We start from the raw sequence: 13,938 nt of genomic DNA, 5'->3' as shown, positions 1-13,938 counted from the left end.
GCAGGCTCAGTAGTTGTGGCACATGGGCTTAGTTGCTCCGCGGCATGTGGGATCTTCCCGAACCAGGGCTCGAACCCGTGTCCCCTGCATGGCAGGCGGATTCTTAACCACTGTGCCACCAGGGAAGTCCCATGAAAACGTTCTTCTTGACCAAGAAGGTGTTATAATTTATTTTCATTTGTTGGAATATATATATTATATAATGTGTAAAATTATATATTATCTCAAATACATAAAACTACATATTATATAATATTTGTTATATTTATATATAATATATAATAGATCACTATGTATGCATATATATGTACCATACATGTATATGTATATATAAATAAAATTCTGTACTATCTTCATAATTTCCTGTAAATTTATTCTAAGATAAAAAGCTTACTTAGATATATTTATATCTATTGCTACATTTATGATTTATTATAATATAAATAAATAACATTTATTATAATATATTGTATATATGTACCATTATATTTATTATAAAATTATTAATAGTTTTATATTTATATATTACTATATATTTAAGTAAACTTTTAATTTTAGAATAGTTTTAGATTTATAGAAACATTGTGAAGATAGTATGGAGTTCTGTATACTCACACCCACTTTCCCCTACTGTCAACATCTTCCATTACTGTGGGGCATCTGTCCCAACTAATGAGCCAGTAGTGATACATTATCATTAACTAAAGTCCATACTTTTTACCTGATGTCCTTGCTGTGTTTCTGTTCCAGGATCCCATCCAAGATGCCACATTACATTTACTCATCATGTGTCCTTAGGCTCCTCTAGGCTGTGACCATTTCTCAGAAGTTCCTTGTTTTTGATGACCTTGACAGCTTTGAAGAGTGCTGGTCGGGTGTTTTGTAGAATGTCCTGCAATGATAATGGTGCCATTTTCATCGCATGACTTATCACTGGTCATGTTGACCTTGATCACCTGGCTGAGATGGAGTCTGTCAGGTTTCTCCATGTCAGGTTCCTCTCTTTCTCAGTTTCCATGCTGTGCGTTTTGGAAGGAAGTCACTATGTGCAGCCCACACTCAAGTGTGAGGTCTGTTTCACCTCCTTGAGTGGGTATATCTACATAAATTATTTGGAAATTTTCTGCATGGGAGATTTGTCTTTTCTCCATTTATTTACTTTTTCAATCATTTATCTATATCAGTATGGACTCATGGATATTTACTTACATTTATATTTTGGATAATTTCTCCACATTATATTTTACAACAAAGTAATTTTAATGACAAGAAAACTACAAAAATTGGAATTTTACTTGATAGCAAACACAACGGAAGTAAATCATAGGGCACTACTGTCAAAAGAGCAAATGAGTCTTTGGACATATAAGTAAAGATATAACTTCAGGGATAGGGGAGGTGATAATCTTGCTCTAGTGGGTGCTGTTTGCACTGTACTGAAAGTATTGTGACCTCTTCTGGGCTTAACCTTTGGGAGGAGAAGTAAGTACTTGGATTCCATTCTAAGAAAGGCCACGCTGCTAAGGATCCTTGAAACCCTACACAATAAATTGAGATCTGACGTATTTGGAATTAATGATTTAGACATCTTCACCATAGTTCAGTGACAGAAAAAAGATTCAATCCAACACCACCATCTGGTTGTCTTTTCCGCCTCCCAATGTGAAATAGAGAATAGATATTATGTATTTGCACAATTACAGCTCAACACTTAAAATGTTAGTTATCATCCAAACACTTGAAAATCAAAACAAAACGTGTGCTACCAGCAAGACCACCTTGATGTCCGTGAGATGATCTGTTATGACCTGTACCACCATGTCTATATCTTGACGTTTGGGTCATGGTGACGTCAACACATGCTCATTCTGTGCTTGGTGAATCACGTTGTCACCATGCTACATTCATCAAAACAACATATTCTTCAATTATTGCAACAACATGATTTTTTAAATGTTTGAACTCTTAAAAATGTGGCTGCTTCAAGCACTAAGCACCAGATAAAACATATTCTACCATATATAAGGGACAATTGAGACAACTGAGGACCATCCACCTGGAGAAGGTAAGACACGATAGTAGTCTCCAAATATCTGAACGAAACGGACTAAACTGGCCTGTGTGACTCCAAGTGGAAAAGGAAGGACAAGCGACATGATCAAGCTCAGTCTAGAGGAGATATTTTTTTTTTAACATCTTTATTGGAGTATAATTGCTTTACAATGGTCTGTTAGTTTCTGCTGTATAACAATGTGAATCAGCTATACATAAACATATATCCCCATATCTCCTCCCTCTTGCATCTCCTTTCTCCCACCCTCCCTATCCCACCCCTCTAGGTGGTCACAAAGCACCGAGCTGATCTCCCTGTGCTATGTGGCTGCTTTCCACTAGCTATCTATTTTCCATTTGGTAGTGTTTATATGTCCATGCCACTCTCTCACTTCCTCCCAGCTTATCCTTCCCCCTCCCCGTGTCTTCAAGTCCATTCTTTACGTCTGCATCTTTACTCCTGTCCTGCCCCTAGGTCTTCAGAACAATTTTTTTTTTTTTTTTTTTTTTAGATTCCATATATATGTGTTAGCATACAGTATTTGTTTTTCTCTTTCTGACTTACTTCACTCCGTATGACAGTCCTAGGTCCCTCCACCTCACTACAAATAACTCAATTTCGTTTCTTTTTGTGGCTGAGTAATATTCCATTGTATATATGTGCCACATCTTCTTTATCCATTCATCTGTCGATAGACACTTAGGTTGCTTCCATGTCCTGGCTATTGTAAATAGAGCTGCTATGAACATCGTTGTACACGACTCCTTTTGAATTATGGTTTTCTCAGGGTATATGTCCAGTAGTGGGATTGCTGGGTCGTATGATAGTTCTATTTTTAGTTTTTTAAGGAACCTCCATACTGTTCTCCATAGTGGCTGTATCAATTTACATTCCCACCAACAGTGCAAGAGGGTTCCCTTTTCTCCACACCCTCTCCAGCATTTATTGTTTCTAGATTTTTTGATGATGGCCATTCTGACTGGTGTGAGGTAATACCTCATTGTAGTTTTGATTTGCATTTCTCTAATGATTAGTGATGTTCAGCATCCTTTCATGTGTTTGTTGGCAATCTGTATATCCTCTTTGGAGAAATGTCTATTTAGGTCTTCTGCCCATTTTTGGATTGGGTTGTTTGTTTTTTTGATATTGAGCTGCATGAGCTGCTTGTAAATTTTGGAGATTAATCCTTTGTCAGTTGCTTCATTTGCAAATATTTTCTCCCATTCTGAGGGTTGGCTTTTCGTCTTGGTTATGGTTTCCTTTGCTGTGCAAAAGCTTTTAAGTTTCATTAGGTCCCATTTGTTTACTTTTGTTTTTATTTCCATTTCTCTAGGAGGTGGGTCAAAAAGGATCTTGCTGTGATTTATGTCATAGAGTGTTCTGCCTATGTTTTCCTCTAAGAGTTTGATAGTGTCTGGCCTTACATTTAGGTCTTTAATCCATTTTGAGTTTATTTTTGTGTATGGTGTTAAGGAGTGTTCTAATTTCATTCTTTTACATGTAGCTGTCCAGTTTTCCCAGCACCACTTATTGAAGAGGCTGTCTTTTCTCCATTGTATATTCTTGCCTCCTTTATCAAAAATAAAGTGACCATATGTGCGTGGGTTTATCTCTGGGCTTTCTATCCTGTTCCATTGATCTATATTTCTGTTTTTGTACCAGTACCATACTGTCTTGATTACTGTAGCTTTGTAGTATAGTCTGAAGTCAGGGAGCCTGATTCCTCCAGCTCTGGTTTTCTTTCTCAAGATTGCTTTGGCTATTCGGGGCCTTTTGTATTTCCATACAAATTTTGAAAATTTTTGTTCTAGTTCTGTGAAATATGCCACTGGTAGTTTGATAGGGATTGCACTGAATCTGTAGATTGCTTTGGGTAGTATAGTCATTTTCACAATGTTGATTCTTCCAATCCAAGAACATGGTATATCTCTCCATCTATTTGTATCATCTTTAATTTCTTTCATCAGTCTCTTATAGTTTTCTGCATACAGGTCTTTTGTCTCCTTAGGTAGGTTTATTCCTAGGTATTTTATTCTTTTTTTTGCAATGGTAAATGGGAGTGTTTCCTTAATTTCTCTTTCAGATTTTTCATCATTAGTGTATAGGAATGCAAGAGATTTCTGTGCATTAATTTTGTATCCCTGCTACTTTACCAAATTCATTGATTACCTCTAGTAGTTTTCTGGTAGCATCTTTAGGATTCTCTATGTATAGTATCATGTCATCTGCAAACAGTGACAGCTTTACTTCTTCTTTTCCGATTTGGATTCCTTTTATTTCTTTTTCTTCTCTGATTGCTGTGGCTAAAACTTCCAAAACTATGTTGAATAATAGTGGTGAGAGTGGACAACCTTGTCTTGTTTCTGATCTTAGAGGAAATGGTTTCAGTTTTTCACCATTGAGAACGATGTTGGCTGTGGGTTTGTCATATATGGCCTTTATTATGTTGAGGTAAGTTCCCTCTCTGCCTACTTTCTGGAGGGTTTTTATCATAAATGGGTGTTGAATTTTGTCAAAAGCTTTTTCTGCATCTGTTGAGATGATCATATGGTTTTTCTCCTTCAATTTGTTAATATGGTGTATCACGTTGATTGATTTGTGTATATTGAAGAATCCTTGCATTCCTGGGATAAACCCCACTTGATCATGGTGGATGATCCTTTTAATGTGCTGTTGGATTCTGTTTGCTAGTATTTTGTTGAGGATTTTTGCATCTATGTTCATCAGTAGTTTTCTTTCTTTGTGACATCTTTGTCTGGTTTTGGTGTCAGGGTGATGGTGGCCTCGTAGAATGAGTTTGGGAATGTTCCTCCCTCTGCTATATTTTGGAAGAGTTTGAGAAGGATAGGTGTTAGCTCTTCTCTAAATGTTTGATAGAATTCTCCTGTGAAGCCATCTGGTCCTGGGCTTTTGTTTGTTGGAAGATTTTTAATTACAGTCTCAATGTCAGTGCTTGTGATTGGTCTGTTTATATTTTCTATTTCTTCCTGGTTCAGTCTCAGAAGGTTGTGCTTTTCTAAGAATTTGTCCATTTCTTCCAGGTTGTCCATTTTATTGGCATATAGTTACTTGTAGTAATCTCTCATGATCCTTTGTATTTCTGCAGTGTCAGTTTTTACTTCTCAAGAGGAGATCTTTCTAATACTCCAAGCTGTCCTGAACTGGAAAGTCACCTTCAAAGGCTTTGCAGTGCCTGTTATGAGAGGCGTACTGGCAGTAGACAAGATGACCACTTGGTGGGGATGTTACAGAGAGAATCCCTGTTTTAGATGGGACGTTACTTTTTCAAATTCCCGTTTCAACTCAAGAGCCATAGACTCTAAGAAAGTATACATTCCAGGATTCTCAGCATTCCCCCCCCTTCCCGGGGTTGAGAAATCCTCCCTTTTGGGTAAGATATGTTGTCTTCAGAAGGCGCCTTCAAAAAGGCACCTCTACTGGCAGAAGGAAGCAACACATTGACTCATTGGCATCATTAATAAGAATGAGTTGATCCAATTGGCTCCTTCCTCCTGTAAAGCTAAGTGCAAGTTTGCCAGAAATGGAACATTGGCCAAGCAAGGAAGATCTCAAGGAAAGCTCTAAGACAGAATGATGTGGATGAAAAGGAGACCCAATTCAACTCAATCAGATGGAAGTAAGTCAGAAAAAGAAAGACAAATACCATATGATATCACTTATATGTGGAATCTAAAATATGACACAAATGAGCATATCTATGAAACTGACTTACGGACATAGAGAACAAACTTGTGGTTGACAAGGGGGAGAGGGTTAGGGGAGGGATGGAGTGGGAAGCTAGGGTTAGCAGATGTAAGCTATTATATATAGAACGGATAAACAATAGGTCCTACTGTAGAGCACAGAGTACTATATTCAATAACCTATGATAAACCATAATGGAAAATAATATTTAAAAAAGAATGTATCTATATGTATGCATAACTAAATCACTTTGCTGAACAGCAGAAATTGACACAACATTGTAAATCAACTGTATTCAATTAAAAGATAAAAATTAAAAAATAAAAAATAAAGCTCATGTTCTTAATATAGCATACCACCTTCCCCGTCAGAGGGCGAGGAGCATCCTTACCTAGACTTCTACATCACCGCAGGGTTTGCCTTCTCCTTGGGAGCCCTAGGACTGAGCAGCTGGGAAGCCACGTAAGCTGCCACCAGGAGACGATTTGCTCCATCCTTGGTGGGTGTGCACCATCAGGAAACCCACATGGGTGTTTGGCCCCAGCCCCAGCATGGGAGCCACTGACAAAGTGCTGAGGCCCCCAGCAAAGAGCCATAACTATCCCGCAACCAGTTAAGTCATGGGTGTGGGTCTGGACCCACTACTCTTACTTAAGTAATTTATCCTCTTCCAGCCTCAGTTTTCCTCTCTGTAAAATGTGCATAATAACATCCACCTTGAAATATTTCATGGTTCAAATGAGGCTAAAGTGAAGAAGGGCTGGTACATAATGTACTAATTGTCTTTTGCTTTTTTCCTAAGGCAGGCCATAGAGTGGTTAGAGCATAAAGCTCTGAAACAAGGCTGCTTGTTTCCACTTCTGTGTGATCTTGGGCAAGTCTCTTAACCTCTCTGTGCCTCAGGGTGCTCACCCATAAAATTACTACAGTAATAGAACTTACTTCATAGAGACATAGTGTTCAAAGAGACTGTGCATATTGACTGTTGAGTGCCAGTGCCTGGAGCAGAGCTTGGCAGAGAATATGGTCTCAGCTGAACATGGCCCCGGGCGCAAATAAGTACCAATAGGTATTGACCATTATTTATATTGTTATTATTGTGTTATCTCTCCCTGGCCTATCTTTCCTCTGGCGAGACCAAAGCACTTCTCATCTGCCAAGAATCTCTTTCTCTACTTCTATATTCTCTTTCCATCTAATCCTTCAGCCTGACTCTAGTGGGGGATGGCAGGAGTCCTGCAGATGTGGGCAAAATCAGTGATGCACACACATACACACACACACACTTGAGTCAGGAAAAGGGCTCCACAGACGGACACACCACAGGCTCCTAAAGCAGAAGAGACTTCCTGCGAGCTAGAGGTTTTGTTATTCACTGTTCAGACAGATTGAATTCTGTCAATTATTACCCAACTAGTTATCTCTCCAGAGGTCATTAAAAAAAAAAATGCGTGTGTTTGTTGTGGGTGAGTATGCGTCTGTGTTGTGTGTGAAGTGGGCGTGCGGGGAGCAGTCAAATAGTAAGTGCTCTAGTATCTATATTAAACTGCAGACTGGTTTAAATTACCCACCAGGAAATATGTGGCTGTATAAGTATGCTTAATTCATGCTCATTCAACGTGTTCCGGGGCTGTTTTCTCCCCCTCCCTTCTTGCCTCTCCGTTCATATAACCCAGGCTGCCTGCAGCCTGTCTTTGCCCACTTGACTCACTGGCCCTGAGCACGGAAAGGAGCAGAGAGTCTCTGAGAATGGGCACTTTCTTCTCTGAGCCAGGGTGGCTTTGCCTGACTGTCACCGCAGTGCTGGGAGGAACAATTTTTTGCAAACTCAAGAAGAGCCAAGGGCAGGTGGGGAGAAAGGTGGTCTGCCTGGCGGGCCTCTGGGGAGGGGCTTGCCTGCTCAGGCTGTCCCTCTTCTGGGGCTTGATCCTCTTCTCCCTGTCATGTTTCCTCGTATATACTTACTTTTCTGGCCAAGAGTTGTTACCTTCGGATCAAAAGGCGGTGCTGATCACAGGTAAGCAGACGGCACTGCAATTCTCCCTCAGGGCGGGAACTGACACTTGCTTTGCCTTAGGGGGACTCTTTCAGATTAGTTTTAAAAAGAAAATACTTGGCATGGAGTAAATGAAAGCACTTCCCCAGTGTCTTTCACTACACTGTTTCGGTTTGCTTTCTTTAGGAGGTGCACTTGAGGGGCTGATGGTGAGAGGGACTGGGAAGGGGAAGTGCACCTAAGCCACGAGTTTGTTAATTTCCCAGCATGTGTACGAGTAAGCAAACGCGGTTTGTTTCGTTGTAGCCAGGATTGTCGCCTCGGTTTTTTAAAGCTTAAACCAGATTTCGTTCTGAGATTAATGTTCAGCTGCGTTCTAGACTTGGCCTCTTATTCCCTTGGTGCGCAAAAAAGCTGTCAAATTTAGGTTATCCTTGTACCTTGCTTCATTTTTTTAAAGATCGAAGAGACTTACCTGGGCTGGAAATTTTGCGGTTTTCCCCGACTGCTGTCAAGAACCTTGGGTCTCATCTGAACCTTTGTCTTCAGATCTGTCACTGGACCACTAATATTTACTAATTGGATCAAGCTGGCAGTGTGTCCAGAAGGCGGCTGCTTGTTGGCTGAGCTGCCAGCTTTTTCCTTCTTTTGTGTTTCTTTTTCCGCTGCAAGTGTGAGGCCAAATTAAATTCCTGGGTGTTGTAAAACTGGTTTGTTTGGTTGTGAAGTTTGAGCTTGGATAGGGCTTTAATTAGGATCACCCAGCGTTATCCTAACCCAGAAAGCCCAGCCAAGGTGAAGATACCAGCTGTAGAATCATTTGCCGGGAGGTCATCACCCCACCCCCGCCCCCCAACCCCAGGCTGTGACCTGTGGGAGTGAAGGCAAACAGGGAGTGGTGAACAGAAGCAAATCAGGCGGTTTCCCAGTTCCATGAGAAATGGACTAGAAAGTGACTTGTCTATCTTGCCTTTGACTTTAACTCAATAGTGAAATTCTTAAAATGAGACGCAAGTTGGCCCTTGTTGGAGTTTTGAAGTGCTGCAGAAATAAAGCTTCTGCGATGAAAAACAAAAATAACCAAAACAGTTCAAAGGTAGAAAATTCAGCTGATCCATGGGACGCTTATCTCTGTGAATGTCTGGTATCACCTGGAATCATGCATCCAGAAGACTGGCTGTGTTTTCCACTGTTCCACTTGAATTCTCTGGGGCTGGCTGGGTGAAAAGCTATAACAGCAGTATAAATTTTTCTGTTCTGTGTGTCGTAGCGAGTACCCATGGTCTTCAGAGTAATTCTAGGTCAAAGTTATTTCTTGTACTTTTCCACTTGCACGAAAGAAGACAGAACAATTAAGCATGTTAAAGAAAATAATGGCGATGCTGTGGTTGACACTAATGAAACATGATCTCCTGGAGGTCCAAATACTCCTGGGAAATCAATTTCAGGGAGCAGCACTTCTAAGGCTCATAGATAAGAATACTAAAGCTTAGGATAAACAGAGCCAAACTTCAAGGTAACCGAGAAAATAGGAATTATCTCTTGCTTGTTTGTCTTGTCAGTGTTCTTTATCCTCTGCTTTTGAAGATGTAGGCATGCAGAAACGCACCAAATACACACCCAATTCAGTTAGTTCACATCAGCCATTGAAATGTCCTGACTTGTGTTCAGTGTCATGGAAAATGACTGATTCAATTAGGCAACTTGAGCCCAATGACTAATCCCTCAATGAAATGCTTAGCAATTAGAAAGCTTAGAATTAAGAAAGGAACGACATACATTAAGGCTGACTGAAATGTGCCTTTCAGGTTCTTTGTCATTTTCATGAGGAATGCCATAGATTCCACATAATTCTAGAGACGCTTTCAAGACCTTTGTACTAAATAGGGAAATTTTAAATGACTTCATTTAGTTAGGCCAAAACTCATTAAAAAATGAGTCATCGTGACTTGGAATAACCTTTGTTTCAGGTTGGCTTACGTTATAAATTGGTACACATTTCAGTGTCGGGGGATACAGAGAGAAATGTCTCAGTATACGTCAAAACCATAAATATTATTTCTTTATCCGATAATTCAAGATTTGGACATTTCTCTTAAAGAAATAATCTGAAATGTAAAAAAAGGGTAGATGCAAACCAAAATGGCACATTCACAAAGTTGTTCAACACAACCTTATTTAAAATTGTGAAATATCAAAAGCAATCAAAATGGTGACAACATTGTAAAATTAGAAAGAAAACAATAAATGTCATTAAAAATGAAAAAAAAAAAAAGAAAACCCGAAATGGTGACAAATTACGGTATATCCTCTGGATGTAATGATAGGCAACAATTAAAAATGACAACCACAGGACTGCGTTATAACATGGAAATTGAACTAAGAGAAAACACTCCGGGGATTTAGGTGTTTGGATAAGACTGCATCTATGTCACATGAAGAGGAAAAGCACTGGAAGGAAACAGTCTGTGAATGGTTGGATCAGAGTACTTGGATTTGTTTTTCCCTTAGAATTACTCTAATATAGTTATGTAACTTACATAACAAAAATATTTAACAAAGAGATTATGTTAAAAGGGGAAAGTCCGGGCTTCCCTGGTGGCGCAGTGGTTGGGAATCCGCCTGCTAATGTAGGGGACTCGGGTTCAAGCCCTGGTCCGGGAAGATCCCACATGCCACAGAGCAACTAAGCCCGAGCACCACAACTACAGAGCTTGTGCTCCAGAGCCTGCGAGCCACAACTACCGAAGCCCGCACGCCTAGAGCCCGTGCTCCACAAGAGAAGCCACCGCAATGAGAAGCCCGCAAACCGCAACGAAGAGTAGCCCCCGCTCAAGGCAACTAGAGAAATCCCGCTGACAGCAACAAAGACCCAACGCAGCCAAAAATAAATAAAATTTAAAAAAAAAAAAAAAGGGAAAAGTCCATTTTAGTGCCTACTTAATTATGGACCCAGGTATAGGACAATGACAAGAACAATTTCAAAGAAACTTTTTTTCTTTGAGTCCCCTACTTCACTTTGCTAAGATAAAGGTCTTTTGTCTCTGAGACATATACTTATAGCAAGAAGAAGAAATAAGCAAGCACAGGGCATTTGAACACACATTTGTCCTCAAGGCCCCTGAAGCCACAGCAGCCATTCAATTTTTAAAATAACTATAAGATTAGTGAAGAACAGGTCCACAAGATTGCAATAGCATCTCAAGCACAATACAGTGAAAAGAATGTTGAAGTCTGACAGGCCTGGCTTTGAATCTTGCATTTACTTTGCCTTAGGGTAAGTTCTCCAGGGGCAGGGCTTGAGATGAAGATTTGTGTGAAAGGGATTTATTAGGAAGTTCTCCAAGGAACAGAGGTCCCACAGTAAGGAAGATGGACAGGGAAGGGGAGGAGGCCAAGCCCGGGTTCAGCATCAAGAGAAGCCTGCTGAGGGTCCCATGTTGGCTTAATCGCCCGGGGCAGATCTGGAGGTACTGGGGGGGGTCACAGGTGAGAGCCATCCCCATTGTGGGCCAGGGAGCTGTACTCCTTATACCCTCACACCTGTCAATCATTAGTTAAGGGCTATCACCCCCATCCTCTTTGGTGGTAGGAGGGGAGGCTTAAACTCCAGGCACTTCTGGCTCTCCATGGTCACTGGCAAAAAGGACCCCAGCATCCTGGGCAGCCTTTGGACAAAGTCTCAGGTTCAGGTGGCTGGGAGTGAAGGTGGTATGGATTAGAGCACCAAAAAATGGTCAAGGGATCTGGGGCAGCATGATATCTGCTACATACCTCTTACTAGAAGTGTGATCCCTGAAAGTACCCAGTTTTAGGCTTTTGAACTTCTGTTTTCTCCTCTGTAAACTGGAAATGATACACACACACACACACACACACACACACACACACACACACTCTCTCATAGATGGAGTTAGTAGATGAGAGAGGGAGAGGAAGGGAGGAAGATAGGAGATTCTGTGTGTTGACAAGGTGAGCGTTGAGGTTAGGGAGAACAAGAAGAGAACAAAAAGAAAAAAGAACAGCTGACAACTAAATGGAAAGAAGAAACATCCATTTATTCATTCTATTCATTCAGCTATTGATTGAGTCCTTGGTATGTGCCATGTATTGTCCAGAAGCAGTGGGGGAAGAAAGTTAAAGACCATGCAGTTGTTATGTTGTTGGGTGATGGGAGCTGAGTTCCCAGTTTTCCTTAACCTTGGACCCACATCCCCTGGGGGTTCCTTCCTCTTCTTCCAAGGTTGTGCATTGTCATTCTCAGCCTACCCTTTGAACTTGGTAGAAGATACACAAGTAAATTTGATTTTCCACCCTCAGGGTTTTCATCCTGGCCCCTCCAGTGTTTCTCGCCCATCTCGAAAGTTAACTACTGATTTGGCATCTGCTGCGTGCAAGGTAGACACCTGGAGGCTTTCCTAGTCCACTGGGACAGATACGGCCGCAGCTCACTGTAGCCATGAGGTGGGGTACAGAGGGTGCCTTCAGGAGGCTCCCAGAGTGCCATGGGTCCCAGTGTTGGGTGCAGGAGGGGCCTCATTAGGAACTGAAAAGTAGCTTTCTACAGAGAAAATGAGGTCTTCCAGGCTAACTGGTTAATCAGGTATGACACACGTCCAGCCCTCATTAAAATTTGTTGAGTTGGATAATTTTAATCGGAATTTTCGAAACTGGGTACAATGGAAGAGAGATCAGGGAGGGGAAGAAAGATATGTTTGATGTGGAAGTCTTTATCTTATGCTCCAAACAAAGTGTCTAGGTCGATGGTGACCCCCTTCTAGGACTTATTAGGTAGTCTAATTAAGGTTCTAAAATGGAATACTGTTGGCATCAGCTTGGGATTTGGCCTCCTTTGACTTTAATGGTAGACTACTGAAATGGATAAACATTGACAGTGGACTAGGGACTAAAGCAAATAACATCTCTGCACTCAGAGCTTTACATACCTTTTATATTTGAGTCCCATAACCCTAATAACTAACATGAATGAGGAAACGGTGTCCAAAGTCCCTGAACTAATAAGCAGCAGAGATGGAACTAAACCCAGATCAGACCCATTTGCCACCCAAAGCCTTTTTCTTAACCACTGTTATTATCAGTGTTATAGCTACAGTTACTAGTAGCCTACAAACCTTTCCAGGATATAAAATGTGTGCATTCATCGGCAAGTGAGTGTTGAACATCTTTTATACAGAACTTGGCAATTGATTGGATGCAAGATATGCCCATGAGAGAAGATAAAATGAAGGCACCATGGATGGGGAAACCTTTGAAAAGGGTGGTAACTGAGAGATGACATATGGTGAATTTGACTTCGGGTTTGAGTTTGAGGGCAGTGAGGGGGCAGTGCAGGTGAAAAGTCATTGGCAGTTGGAAATACAGACCTAGACCTTGATTAGGTTTGGAGAAGGAGGATGGAGAAACACAAGCAATACAGTGATGGTTAATACTACAAGGGAAGAGGTCATTGGTATATATTGTATGAATCAATACTGTCCTCAGTGAGTCTATAATTCAGTCGGTCTGTCAGATTTTTTTTTTTTTATGAGCACATATCCTCTTTTATCATTCAGTTTGAGCTTAACCTTAGCCCTCTACAGAGAGGCATAAAAAAGGTATTGCTAACTTGGGTAATTTTGTAAAGGTTTGAACGGTGACTTTATTAGGCATTCTAGATGGTGTGTTTAGGTTGGCGGATACTCTCATGGAATGAAGTCCCCCAAATGTATCGTAAGCTGTTTGATGGCAGGGACCAGATCTTTTTTATAACCAAGTCCCTCCTCAGTCTCTGAGCACGTTAGACCCAATACAATGTTAATGAGTGAGTGAGCCGTGAATGAACGAACCAAGCTGGTGAAATGTCCTCCCCTTTTCGTGGTCATTGGTTAGACACAATGGGTTTGTGCCAATCTGCCCACTTGCTTAGGTACTTATCTCTGCCATTTCTTTTTGCTGGGGTCACCTGTGTAGAAAGGGCAGAGTGACATGGCCGAGCTCTGAAGGCCCCATTGTTCTACAGTGACTTCATTGTTGGCTTGCTCTGGACAGGGCTCTGTGATGACTTGGTTCTAAGCACGCTCCTGCTCACCCAGGATGTGGCACGAACAGACTGTCCTCTGGTCACACCCTCAACCCCTCCCACCAGGCTGCTGAAGCTGCTCTCCCAAGGGCCACTGGTGCCCTC

The 13,938-nt window shown here is 41.1% G+C and overlaps 1 protein-coding gene across 1 annotated transcript in view; it reads left to right on the top strand.

Annotated features, from left to right (window-relative positions):
- The first annotated feature begins 7,390 nt into the window (after positions 1-7,390).
- HSD17B2 (hydroxysteroid 17-beta dehydrogenase 2) overlaps positions 7,391-13,938 on the top strand; it is a 70,705-nt gene continuing 64,157 nt past the window's right edge. Inside the window, exon 1 of the mRNA XM_061173286.1 lies at positions 7,391-7,775. Within this exon, the coding sequence (XP_061029269.1) occupies positions 7,508-7,775 (268 nt within the window). The 5' untranslated portion in view covers positions 7,391-7,507. The remainder of the gene's footprint in view (positions 7,776-13,938) is intronic.

The sequence above is a fragment of the Eubalaena glacialis genome, chromosome 18 (assembly GCF_028564815.1).
Source record: "Eubalaena glacialis isolate mEubGla1 chromosome 18, mEubGla1.1.hap2.+ XY, whole genome shotgun sequence".
In the NCBI taxonomy this organism is placed as follows: Eukaryota; Metazoa; Chordata; class Mammalia; order Artiodactyla; family Balaenidae; genus Eubalaena; species Eubalaena glacialis.
This window is presented reverse-complemented; position numbering and strand designations above follow the sequence as displayed.